The sequence below is a fragment of the Ambystoma mexicanum genome, chromosome 2q (assembly GCF_040938575.1).
Source record: "Ambystoma mexicanum isolate Mex_15411 chromosome 2q, UKY_AmexF1_1, whole genome shotgun sequence".
Lineage (NCBI taxonomy): Eukaryota > Metazoa > Chordata > Amphibia > Caudata > Ambystomatidae > Ambystoma > Ambystoma mexicanum.
The window spans coordinates 310,727,317-310,741,062 of record NC_090924.1 but is presented as its reverse complement, the minus strand read 5'-3'; the positions used below and the strand labels follow the sequence as shown (position 1 = coordinate 310,741,062).

At 47.5% G+C, this 13,746-nt stretch overlaps 1 protein-coding gene across 1 annotated transcript in view; it reads right to left on the bottom strand.

Moving 5' to 3' along the window:
* The window catches only part of LOC138568695 (uncharacterized), a 1,243,988-nt gene that overhangs the window by 102,238 nt on the left and 1,128,004 nt on the right, over positions 1–13,746 (bottom strand). The window contains exon 91 of the mRNA XM_069646472.1: positions 10,402–10,591. Coding sequence (XP_069502573.1) covers positions 10,402–10,591 — 190 coding nt within the window. The remainder of the gene's footprint in view (positions 1–10,401; positions 10,592–13,746) is intronic.

Genomic DNA, 13,746 nt, shown 5'->3' with positions numbered 1-13,746 from the left:
TGTATGCTAAGTTCATATATAAACATATATATTGTGTGAATAAAGGGCCTATAACGAGCCATCTTCAGTTGTACCATAACTATTAGTCTAAGCGTGATTTCTTGCCTGTCTGAGTCCAATAAATTGTTCTGCCAGGGTACAGGGAAACGTAAGTGTAAGTGTTCTCCTCACCTGGCCAAGCAAAAGCAAAACTGGCATAGAAGCCTGAGGGACGAAAACCCGGCCTCTAGCTGAAATTGCAGAGGGGTGCTGCATGGATAGGCCAAACGACTTTGCTGTGGCTTTTGATGCCTTACATTTCTGGAGGGCGTCATCAGCTCTCACCCCAAACAGGATTTGGCCATCAAAGGTCATGTGCATAAGTTTAGCTTGGGCATCATGCGCGAAGCCAGACATTCTCATCCAGGAGTGCCACCTGAGCACCACACTTGTTTTTTTTTTTAAACTTTATTTTTGAAATTTTCAAACCATCAAAGAACAGGTGCACCCTTCTGGTGCACTGACGAAACAGCAGTCAGAGGTAGGAAAGGGATAAGACCAGTTGGAGAGAGGGTAAGGAAAAGAGGGAAAAGAGCAGAAAATGGTTTAACATCTCCCGTTTACAGGTTCAACTACATTGCCACGCATCCCCGCCCCATCGCCCACATCTCCAGACATTAGAATGTTCCTTGATCAATGCCCAGAAACATAGCGTTCTGAATGCCTAGTGACTTTTTGCCTCAGTTACCTCCATCGAGTTCAAGTGTCTTCAGTGTCAGACGGAACTGTACATTTTAACAAATATGCGATGTATGGCCCCCAGATCTCAGGAGGGCGTGCATGTAATGGAAGAGTTTTTATAAATTCACTCTCTACATCTTGACAGTACGTTATATCTCTTTTCCAATCTTCGAAACTGGGCAGGGGTCCGTGGCTCCAAGCCATGGCTATTCGTCTACGAGCTAGTATCAGCAGGAGGGCTGTCAGCCTACGAGATGCAGGTTGCAGGTATTTGGTGAGACGTAGCAGGGGTGCCAGTGGAAGTGGGGCTACCTGTTCACCTATTATGTCAGCAATCATTCGTAGCACTGAAACCCAAAATCGTTGCACACCTGGGCAGACCCAGGCTAGGTGGAAAAAATCAGCATGCCTCGCTGTACAACGTTCACATCGAGCCGACGCCTCCGGGTGATGCTGGTGCTTCTTGACGGGGGTATAGTACTTTGATGTATAAAGTTGAAGTGTATTAGTTTATAACGTGTGTTCACTGCAACCTTTTGGGTTTGCCGTAATATGTACGACCAGTCCTCGATGCTTATAGACTCCTGAAGGGCGGATTCCCATTTTTGCTGTGTTTTAGCGTTAGGTGACATTGTATCTGTCACCAGGGATTTATAAAGCAGTGAGACAAACCTCCCCTCTCCCTCCGCCTGAATGATGTTGTGCAGTAGGTCCTAAGTAGGCGGTTGTTGAGGGAACGAATGGAACAATTTTTGCAGGGTATGGTGTAGTCTAAAATATAGGAAAGTGTCTAGGGAAGTGTTCCCACCTCTGTCTTTGGCCATTTGCGGGGTAAGGAAGGTGCCCTCCGGAAAAACGTTGCCAAAGGTGTGAATATTGATCTTATCTGCCCATATTAAGAATACTTTTTCATTCGTGAGCGGAATGCCTGGGATCCTGACCGGCAGCAGGGGAGAATATCTTATGCTCGCACTGTACTTAGCAGCCATTTTTTTCCAGATTGTATATGTGGCCAAGACCGTGTTTAATGTATTATATGGAACTTGGATTTGGCTAACGATAACGGCGCTGAGCAAGTCAGGTGAGGCTAAAGCGCGTTCCACCTGCACATGCGGGCGGATAAAGTGGCACATGTACCAGTAGCTCAGAAAGTGTGCCTGAACCGCCCAGTAGTATTTTTCTATGTCTGGGAGCGCCAGGCCGCCCTTTGATGTTAGAAATACCTGGGTGTCATATGCCACACGCGCGGGTTTCCCTGCCCACTGTAGTTCCAGGACTGCGGATTTCACTTTCAGTAGAAAGGATTTGGGGAGAAGCAGGGGAATATTTGTGAACAAATATAATAGCTAAGGCAAGATGACCATCTTTGTTAGTGAGGCCTTGCCCCAGATTGTTAACAGGAGGGTTTTCCACCTATGTACTCGGTCTTGAATAGAGTTGAGTGTGGACATATAGTTATCTTTATATATCTCGTGGTAATTTCGTGAGATATATATACCTAAATATCGTACCCTTGTGTTTTCCCATTTAAAGCCGTAATCATCAACGAATTCTACAGTGTTGGGGGTCAGGAGGAATATCACCGACTTGGAGTGGTTGATTTTTAGACCCGACATATGCCCAAATCGTATGACTTCTCTCATTACCGGGTTAAGGTTCTCCCGAGGGTCGCTAACAAACAATGCGACATCATCAGCATAGAGGGAGACTATTAATTTGATGGGGACCTAGCTTAAGGCCTCTATGTATTTGAAATTCAAATACATAGAGGCCTTAATAAGAGGCCTCCATAATAAGAGCGAAAATCAGGGTGGAAAGTGGGCATCCCTGTCTCGTGCCACGTTCTAACGTTAAGGGCGAGGACCTGGTGTTTCCCATTATGACATATGACCGAGGGTCGTTATACAGCAGGGAGACCAGTTTAATAAAGAAGTTGCCGAAGCCCATCTGTCTCAGTCAAATGCCTTCTCGGCATCCAAAACTACTGCAATTGCCTGCTGTGTTGGATCTAGGGCCTCGATGACGCCAAACAGGCGTCTGATACCATAGGTGGTGCTGCGGCCTGGAATATATCTGGCTTGGTCCCCAATCACTAGAGCTGGCATCAGGGGGAGGAGTCTGGAGGCTAGGATTTTTGCAAGAATTTTATTGTCCAGGTTGATCAGCGAGATTCTATAAGATGCGCACTCATCAACGGGTTTGCCCTCTTTGTGTAGCACCATTATATTAGCCTCCCGGAGTGTTGGGGGGGCTACCCTTCTCAATTGATTCCTCGTATACGCGAAGCAAAATGGGGGCTAGGATAGCCGCGTGGGCCTTGCAGAACTCTCCGGTGAGTCTGTCGGGTCCTGGTGCTTTAGAGTTCGGAAGGGATTTGATTGCATCTAGGATCTCTTCTACCGTTATCGGAGCATTCAGTGGTTCTCGCAGGGCTGCCTCTACCCAATACAGCCTAGTGTCATTGAGGTACTCCTTCAGGGAGCTAGGGTCTAGCCTGCCTCTGGAACTGTACAGGTTCTGATAAAAATCTCAGAATGCCGTGGCGATGTCCTTTTCTGAGTATACCAGCTGACCAAGTGTGTCCTTGATGCATTCCACACGGGTCGGGGCCCTTGTCTATTGATAATAGGCTAGCGAGCAGTGCACCCGGTTTCTGCCCCTCACCGTATTGCCGAACCAGATGTTTGCGACTTAGGAATTTTAGTTCCCTTCCAGCTGTTACTCTGAATTTCTGAAGTTCCTCCTTCAGCTCTGCCTGTATTTGGGAGTTCGATGTTGAAACAGCTCTAAGTTCCAGCGCCTTTAAGCGACGTTCACTGTCAGACAGCTCTCTGCGGATCTGTTTCAATATGCCATTTTCCTTGGCGAGGCATACGCCTCGAACAAAGCATTTTAGTGCTTCCCAGATGGTACAGGTGGAGTCTACAGTACCTTGGTTTATCTTGATGAAGGACTTTATTTCTTGGTGAAGTTCATCTGCGAAAACAGCATCAGTAAGTGAGCCTGGCTTGAACCTCCAGTGTAGGCCTGGGACTGTTGCTCCTGCGAGAGAGACATCAAGTGTGACCATTGAGTGGTCGGAGTACGTACGTGGCCAAATTTGACTCATTCCCCAGGAGAATGGGCAGTGAGAGGACGCCATGATGTAATTAATTCGGGAACTGGTATTATGAACTGGTGAGTGAAATGTGAAGTCCCTCACATCACGACTGTAGAGCCGCTATGTGTCAGTCAGATTGAACAAACGACATATCTCATGAACTTGAATGCTTGCTTTAGACGGGTGTCTGGTTGTATTATGGGATTTGTCGAGTGCTGGGTCCATTGGTGTGTTGAGATCGGCCCCCCAGATGATGGTTTCCGTGTTGATCTTTCCGAGTTGGGACATCACCCAGTTGAAATTGTCGTGGCCATCAGTATTTGGAGCATAGGAGTTCACGATCACCACTTCCCTCCCTGCGATTATTCCCCTCACCAACAGAGCCCTGCCTTCAGTGTCCTTCTGGGACTCAATGAGACTGAAGCTTGACCTCCTGTCAATCAATATGGCGACTCCTCTGGCGAAGGATGAGTATGACGAAAAATACCTGTGGCAACCCCATGATTTGGCCCATTGAGATTCTGTTGCTGGTAGGAGATGCGATTCCTGAAGTATGGCGATATTGACGTTATGCCGGCGCAGATATTGGAAGATTCTCCTGTTCTTTGCTGGCTGGTTGCCGCCTCGTATATTCCAGGTGGCTATTCTAAGCGTTGGTGTTGCCATTCAGGGGGTCGCGCAAGTTCTCTACTCGATAGGCTATAAAGGTGAGGCAGACAACCGGGGGCACTGAAGCAAGTCAAGAATTTAAGATTTGGGTCATCAAGGATGCACGGTTCAGTGGGCAATGCGTAAATGTCGAACCAGAGTCCCTCCCTCGTGTGGGCAACCCCCAACTGGCCCACGGTGTTCCCTCCCTTGGTAACTTTACTATAAACATTGCTGTGCTAGGGGCGTTAGTAGCCCACCAAGAGGGTGCCGGGCTTCCGTTAACATCAGGAGTTCATTCCTGTGGTGTCCATCGTGTTTGAGAAGAGGAGCGCATTAGCGACGATCCTCTATTACTGAAGTTCTGTGTTTACGGAGGGTCTCTTCTTACACGGTCTTCACGCCGCGGTCTCGGGTTGTTTCCGCTGGGCCTACAGCCGACCCGATCCAGAAAGTCGCTGGCCTCCTCGGGGGAGTTGAAAAATTGTGCTTTCCCTTCATGCTGAATGCGAAGTTTCGCTGGGTATAACATGGAGTACAGGATTTGATTATCATGTAGGCGCCGTTTAACAGATGTATAGGATCTTCTTTGTAATTGTACTGCTTGGGAGAAATCAGGGAAAAATTGAATGGGATCGCCGTCGTATTGCAATTTCCCTTTGGTTCTGGCTGCCCTGAGCACCGCATCCCGGTCTTTGTAGATTAGCAGCCTTGCTATTATCGGTCTCGGGTGCATGCCTGGTGCCGGCCTGGAGCTTCGGATCCTGTGGGCCCTTTCTACGACAAACAGCTGAGATAGTGTCTCTTTCCCGAAGAGCGCCAAGCACATTTGTTCCACAAAATCCTCCATTTTGCCTGGGGGTTGTTGTTCTCTTACTCCTATAATCCTAATGTTGTTCCTTCGGGAACGGCCCTCCAAATCTTCATTCTTAGCATTCACTACCTTCATCTGGGCTTCAAATGTGGAGACCCGAGAGGTCAATGCTGTCGTTCCATCATCCAAGTCAGATACGCGTTGTTCTACGTTGTCGAGCCTGTCTGCATGCTTATCAAGTCTATGTTGGAGCTGGTCTACCTTTGTCTAACCCGGTGTCTAACTTGCACCCTAAGCCACTGATGCCGGCTTTCAGATCCATCAGGATCTCCCTGATATCTTGATGTGGTGTCTGTTCCTCCGGCAGTAACGTGTCTTGTGTTGGTGAAACAGGCCTACTGCTGGTTGTGGGTTTATGCTGGGAGTTAGAATAGAAGTGTAGTTTCTTCTGGGTTTTGTCTATTTTCCCCATGATGGCTTGGGGAGATGTTTGTGGTTGAGGCGGGGGCTTATTTAGCAGAGTGGTACAGGTGTCGGATCGGGCCTGGTTAGTGAAAGTGCCACAAGACTTTAGAGACGGGCGTGTGCAGTCTCAGTTTGGCAAACGTTACCGGGTAGGCTGAATGCGGCAACAGACTCCCTCGTTGGATCTGGATTGAGCGATGTACTCCAGTACACTTTTATTGGAATACCCACGATTACAGCGGGCACTGTAGGCAGTGATTTTCACCTTCCCCACATTCTTTGTAAAGGGCCCATGGCTAGGCCCAGCACCTTCCCTCTCGGCACTCGGCACGTCCACTGGAGTGTCACGGATGGGGTGGGTCAAGTTGACCCTGGTGGCAGCTCCGTTGCGCTGCGTGGCACGGACTGGGAGGCCGTGTGTAAACCCAAGCGCGGGCACCCCGCCACGTCGTGGGTTGGTCCGTAGTATGGCGCTGTGACACTTGTCTTCCCAGCTCCCCGGCCGCGTAGATGGTGGAGTCGCAGCCGGGAGCCCGGCGCTCCGTCGTGACTGGAAGCTCGTGGACCGGAGGGGCTTCGCGGTGATGGGCCCGCCCCGCACGGAGACCTTGCGGTTGACCGCTCCCTCGCCTCGATGTCTCTGCGCCCGGGGTCCTGGTCTGCTGATCGAGCCCGCAAGGAGCTCGTACAAGGCGGGAGGAGTGGGGCGGCTCTGTTCAGCGGGCTCGTCGCTCCGCGTGTACACACTGGTGTCCTCTTACCTGGATTATCGCAGCAATTCGGCTCCTCAGTCCACTGCGCTGCCGGTCTTCCTCCGGGCCGCTGCAGGGACGGAGACCATTCGTTCTCTACAGTGCCGCCTCGCACACGTCGACCCGCCTTCTTGAGCGGCCCGGTGCGCTGTCCTGCCGATAGCGCGAGCGCCGGGCGTCCACCTCGCACGGTCGCGCGAACACCCAAGAGGATTCCGCTCCTGCTGTCAGGCGGCCTGCAGGCCTCGAATCCCAGAATATGTAGCATGGGCTCTGGTCGCTCAACAAAGAAGGGAGTTGGCTCAAAGTGATCCACGGGACGCCGCGGGTGCATTCAGCGGCAAACTGGAGCGGGTTAACAACCACAGGAGCAACGATTGAACAGGATTCATTAGAGCCCTGCAGAGCTCTCTTAGGAAGCGGCCATCTTGGCTGGCTCTCTAGCGCCCCTCTGAGCACCACACTTGTGGCCATGGACCTGCCCACATAGTCAGCTGTGTCCATTCCTGATTGCAGAATCTGGCTACACGCTTCCATGCCGTTTGTCACTGTAGACCAGAGGGATGCTTCCTGGCCAGCTCTCTGTCAACTGCCAATGCAGAAGCAGACTTCTCTCCATACCTCCACTATGGGTGCCTCTACTGCCACATTATAAGCCATTAGGGTTACCTTCCTGGGACCCTCGTCCAGCATGTACGTTAATTTCTAACTGAATTTCCTCCCTGGACGGAGCTGAGAGACCAAGGATATCAGCCACCTTTGTCATCAGCCTCTGAAAAGTGTCATTAGGCTTACCGGAGTATAGGCTAGAAGAGTATAGGCTAGAGAGGCTGGAGTCTAGTCCACTGGCCTCTTGGAGGTCTGAGGCCAGCCCCTGGACGTCCTCACCCTCTTCATAGAATTCTTCTGGGAAGTCCCTGGGGGTCATTACGACCTGGGCGGTAAGGGATACCGGGCACCGGTAAGAAGACCGGTGCCGGTAATCCCTTACCGCCCTATTCCAAGGTCTCTTGGCGGGGACCGTAAGGAACGTGTGGTCTGACCACATGTCCCTTACGGGTCCTGCTAAGGGACCAGGGCGGTAATAACGGGCTTGCAAGTTGCAAGCCCGTTATTAGCACCCTTCCCATTCCCATTTGAGCCCTATGGGGGCTCAAATGGGAATGGGGAATGGTTTGTGCAATGGGGACTTACCGGTCCGCCAGGGTCGGACTAGACCGGTAAGTCCCCATTGCACAACACCGGCCACGGGCATGGTATGCGAGGCAGCCATGGAGCTAATAGCTCCATGGCTACCGCCCAGGTCGTAATGACCCCCCCTCTTTTCCCTGAAGAACAAGGGTTTAAACCCAAAGAGTACCTGCCCCCCCATCGTAGATAGTCACACAGCTTTGACATGTAGGGTTTGAATGGATGCAGAGCATACTCACAAGGTTCTTGGGGGCCTGCGGCGCAGACGAACTCCAATGACGAAGGTGGGGCCGGTGCCGAGATCTTGACTCCTGAAGGCAGAGTCGAATAAGGAGAAGCTCTTCCCTCATCATGGCCAGGCCCAAGCACGTAGGTGTGTGGGAGTGGTCCACAGCGTGTTCCCTGCTGGTCACGGAAGATGCAATGGATTTCGTCAGGGTTGGGGCCAAAGCCATTGGCACCTTGGTGAAGATGCCAAACATCTTTTGCCGAAATATCTCCCATTCCACTTGGGTGGAGTATTGGGTAGGAAAAGGTACTGTAGCCGGCTCCGCAGAATCTCTGGATCAGTGGCTCTTCTTTTTGGAAGAGGAGGAAAATGCCACTGAGCGGATGCAGCAAAGAGCAGGATCTTTTGCAGTGCTTCTTCTTTTATTACTTACACAGTGGAACGCTCCTCAGAGAGTGGGTCCGAGGAGAGGTCTCTTCTGTGTAAGGAAAAGAAGTAGAAGAAACACTGCAAGAGATCCCGCTCTCTAAATGGATCCTTGCACTTGCATACAGGGAGGGGACCTCTCCTCATACTGATGCTCCGCGCGACTTCGAACGAGACAGTGTGACATCACACTTTGTTGTTTCACCAAAGGTAAAAGTTTTTGCTGCCCATCCCTGGAGGGCCTTTGGGTGCATGTACTGGCACGACCCCCAATCCTGGGTGTCGTGCTCCTCACGCAAGCACTATAAACATATCCGGTGCTGATCCGAAACCGACATCTGCCATCCGCAGCCGCACAACTTTTGAACCCTGAGTTTTCCCCATTGTTGGGCACTGCGATGACAGATTTGAAAATTCAGACTGCGTGTTCCTGAAATGAACAGAGTGTGCATTAAAAAGGGGACTGAGGTCACGTGGCACAGCACCTCTATATATACTGACCATGACGTCTTGTCCAGTGCGGGGCAGGTAGAGGCGTCGGACGGAGCCGGCACGGAGCCAGCAAACATGTGGTTGCTGGGAGCTCATTTCACTGAGACGGGTTGTTAAAGGGCTCGTCTCGCTACAATGACTTTAAAACAGTGTGACAGCCGTGGTTTAAGCCACAGCAGTCACACTTCAAATGAAAATCATGCCAGGGTCATTTTACTTTCGCACATCGCAGGGTGGTAGGACCCGAGGCGTATGTGCAGCGGCATACGCGCTGCTGCCCGATGCCCCGCCCACATTCCCATGACAATCTTAGTAAGCATCGATGCTTGCGCGCATTTTACTTTCGCTTGCACGGCGAACGCGATCGTTTCTGCGCGCGAGTCATCCTGATGCAGGTAAGAGCTCTCTGATTAAATGCGCACCGTTATACGACCTGTAATATTTACAGAAGTAAATATATACTCCCCTACTGTTATTCAACAGGAACGTTGGAGGTTAATATCCAAGAGCACTCACAGGAGAGGACAACTTTAATTTAGCAGGTACAGGGTGTTAAATATAAGGGTGATTCAATTTAACATACACAGTGATATGGTGATTTTGACATACTTTTCTTTTAATCTCTCCCTTATTTCCTCCACTGATTTGGATCCACCTGGGGTATGTGCTTTACAAATGATTTTGAACTATGATATGCATATATGTTTTCATCGATATATGATTGTTGTTGACACTGTAAGGATTTAAATTCACTTAAGTACGGCCCTGAAGATGGTCATAGACCGAAATGCATTGGCATATGTGCTTTTTTGAAAAATCGACCTATTTTTTTCGAGTTGCCTCACAATACGTGAATTAACTAAGAGACATGGAACCTAGAAATGTGAATTAAACATTTATTTTGGAAAACTATGTACCGCCTGTTTACATTTTTTTTTTGGGTAATATGAGCACTTTACGAAAGAGTTGAATCGAACTGTGCAAACCTGTTTAGGGTTAACTGAGAGCATCAGTCTTAAGTCAGGTATTACTACCTTACTTTTCCTCCTAATCTGTTTAGTGAGATCCAGATGCCATAGGATCTTTTACAGACTGATAGCTCCAGGTCAAAACAGTCCCGTAAGGATTAATCAGAATGAACATTTTCGACATTTAAGTATCTATTACTGTGGTGCCCACCGATACTTTGTACTTCAGGGTCAGAAATATCCCTGCCATTATTTGTACCTCCCCTTGCACTTGTTCTGATCAGGTGCCTTGGGAAGACCCTCGTTTCTGGGCATTTTAAAGCCCATCCTGTTTGTGAATTCAGAATGCGCTTTAAATTTCCCAGAAACACCCCCTTATTTGCGCAAAGGGGAAATAAGGGCATCAGAATCATTCAAATGGCCTTTGTTAATTGGGATGGCACTTATTTTGGTGCAAGTGAGGATATGCACTCGCGCATATCGTCAAGTGCATCAATGAAAGTTTTGAGAATCTGACCCATTGATTGCAGTGATGATGAATTATAATGTACCAATGATACTTATATTTTAAAAATGTAACTTCTTAGTACACTTACCTGGTGAAATCATCATAAAACCATCAGGCACTGGATCTTTAATTCCTGCTAGCAGACTGAGGCCGATCGAATTCACCTCGGACTGCGTGTGTACGCTGACCCACTCCCGTACCACTGCAGAGTTACTTATCAAATTCAGGTCTCCAAGGTTAACACTGAGTAGATCTCTAAGTGTCTGAGCATTCAATTTCTGAAATAGATTTTAAAATACTTTGTGAAAAGATGAAACATGCATATTGAATTGTTATTACAAGCAAAAGATTTTTCAGGGGCAGTTTGGAAACACAGCATCAATATAAAGTTGGTAAAAATGTGATCCTGTAAAAAATGTTTACAATATGGAAATGTATGCAACTTTAATTCCACATGGAGTGTATCATGTTGTTTTAGCTAGCTGTGCTGCTTTACAGAGAACTTCTATCTACTGGCTAGTAACAAGAGATGGGCACATTTACTTGTCAATCAGAAATCATACAGCTTTTCAGATTGACCAATCCGTACATATGTAAATAAACCCCACTAAAATTCATTACATATAAGTTATACTGAGTAATACATATTCACTGTCTATCCTGAAAACCTGACAGGATTTCTCAATCTGGTCGGTTGAGCAGCCCACTTCAAGGAGTGATGGAGTCTGTCTTACCAAAATTGTGCTGCCCTAATGAAAATTATCTGAGCTTATCATCACTTTACTTGAAAATTGTGTAATCTTCTGCCATTTGGGCTTTTATTTGTGCTTCCTTTGTCTTTCAAAAACATCAACATTTTTACTGCATGTTGATTTGCCATTTATTAAACACATGTCGGAACGAGTAGCCCTGTAGCATTGTAGCCTTCTATGTTGAACTGAATACTTGCAAGTAAATGTATGTAAATACATTGTGCAGGGCATAATGAGGTGCTGTGTTTGCTGAGGCACATCATGTAAGGGCAAGATGGTGTAAGCTGAGAAGATTGTGGTAGGAGATCAAAACACCTATATTTTAAAAATCTCCCACTTTTTCATTGAAATAATTCTTCAGACAATGTGCTCTTATGCAGTCAGAAAATTCGAAAATATTTTAATAGAAGAAAATAGGTGTATAGACATAAACAGTACGATTCACAAAACCTTTCTTCACACGAGTGATAGGATGTTCAAGCGCACAAAAGTTGCACTCCATTCAGAGCCTGTGAATGCATTCAGAAGCTATTTTCCCTCCTCGATGCACAATTGTGCAAATTGTCGAGTAGACGCAGCATTTTCTTGCCCTTTAAACCCATATCTCAATTCACTTAGGCGGGGCGCTTTAAAATGCAAGAAAGAAGTGATACATATACCTGCACTTGTTTGGGACAGGCGACAGGCCCGACTGTGCAATGCACGATAGTGGCATTTCTGCATTCTTTTTAAATCAGCAAAATGAATCGCATCTGTCCTGCTTACATTTTTGTCCCTCAACAAGGAATAGAAATGTATTTTCATTTTTTCAGCACTGTACAGTGATAGTGATTCTGTATTTCCGGATATGTTGGAATTCCTTTATGAATAGTTCTTTTTGAGATGCTAATTTCTGTGAAGCTGTATTACACATTTCAGAAAAAAATACTTCCCTCCCTGAATGTTTTTGTACATTTTCATAAAGTTTTATCTAGGGCAGGTAAAGTCATAAGGCAATTATTGCAAAATATTATAGGGAGTTTTTGGTCTCTGAGAAATCTGCATGTCACTCTGGTACTGGCACGAGGAAGATGCCTGCTAAGAGCATTGAAAGTCAGGCATGTCCCTCTAATTGTGGTCAGGCAGGGCTGATTGGACATACACACCTGCAGCCTGTTAAGGAGCTGCAGGTGTATAAAAGGAGACCAGCCCAGCAGCAATGCGAGAAACAGGAGAAGCAGCAAGGAGGCAGGTGCGAGCAGCAGGGGACTTTATTGGAGAGCCATGCCAAAACACTGAGGTCTGCAGAGAGAGGCTGTCGCTTTCCTTGGTTGGCAAGATGCTCGTTCCCCTTTGTAAGGAGGTCACCACAGGAGGGCATGAGGGGCAGGAGTGAGCCCTGACCTGAACAGCAGAAGGCTGTTTGATCCGCGCTGCTGGCAAAGCTTTGAACGCCACCAGTCAGTTTCCAAATGTGTAAGAAACCTGGTGTGCGATCGCGTAAACGTTCTCCATTCTCAACTAAATACTTTGGGCCTCATTACGACCCAGGCGGACTTCGCGGTGCTAAATGCACCGCGAAGCATGGCGGAAAGCCGCCGATAGCGCCATGGGGGTTGGCGGATTTACCGCCCCATTCCGACCTCGGCGGAGCGGTAAATCCCCAATCCCCATTCTGCCCTTCCCCATTCCCATTTTCGCCCCATAGGGTATAATGGGAGTGGGGAAGGAGTTAATTACGCCACCGTAAAATACGGTGGCGTAATTAACAACGAGGTCCCGTAGCGCCATGGTTTTCTCCGGCTGGTAAAACCAGGCGGAGAAAACCTCCATGGCGCTACGGGAACTCGTAGTATGGCGGAGAGGTACGCCATGCACTACGCTGGCGTAACACCCTCTCCGCCAGGGTCCTAATGAGGCCCTTTGTATCGGAGTGGTTGCGTGTTTAAGGAAACATATTTTCGAAAGTCTCCGAACACCGAGCATTATATTTGGAGCAAACGAAAGGATTATTGACACAGTGCGTGAAATCAAAAGTGTGTAATGAATATTATCCAACTTTATTGAGTACCGAACTGTATGAAAACCTTATTTAAAAAAACGGAACTGTTACATCTTGAGGGCAGAAGTGAACAGAACTTTAAACCCAAGTAAAAACTACTGCATGCTGAATTCTAAAACGAGTCAACCTTTAATTCAAGTAAAACGACCATATGTTGAGTTCTAATTTTACAGTGGATGGAACTTTAACATTGAATCATATTGAAACTTTAAATCCAAGTAAAACCATTGATTTTAAAGTGAATGGAACTTTAATATTGAACCAAGGAGAAGCATATTGAATTCCAAATTGTGTGAAGGCTATATATCACATCAATACACATTGAAAAACGAATTTACTGGAACCTTGAAGTTTGTTCAACACAGTCAAGATATTTACAGAAAAACCAACAATAAGAGGAGGGCGCAAGTGTGGCCGAGAACCTTTAAAAGACAAAGGATATTTTGTGTTGCTGCAATTATGTCTTTGGGAAGGGAACCTTGAGACTCTGAACATTTATTGACTTGAGAAAAGAATCTGAAGGTTCTTTTGTTTGGAACTGTGTTACTTGGAACTTCGGGAAGGTAACCCTGACTGTTGGTTTAAACTGTATCATCCTGAGCTCAAGAGAGGTAACTTTGAGACTTTTTGCTGGGACTGT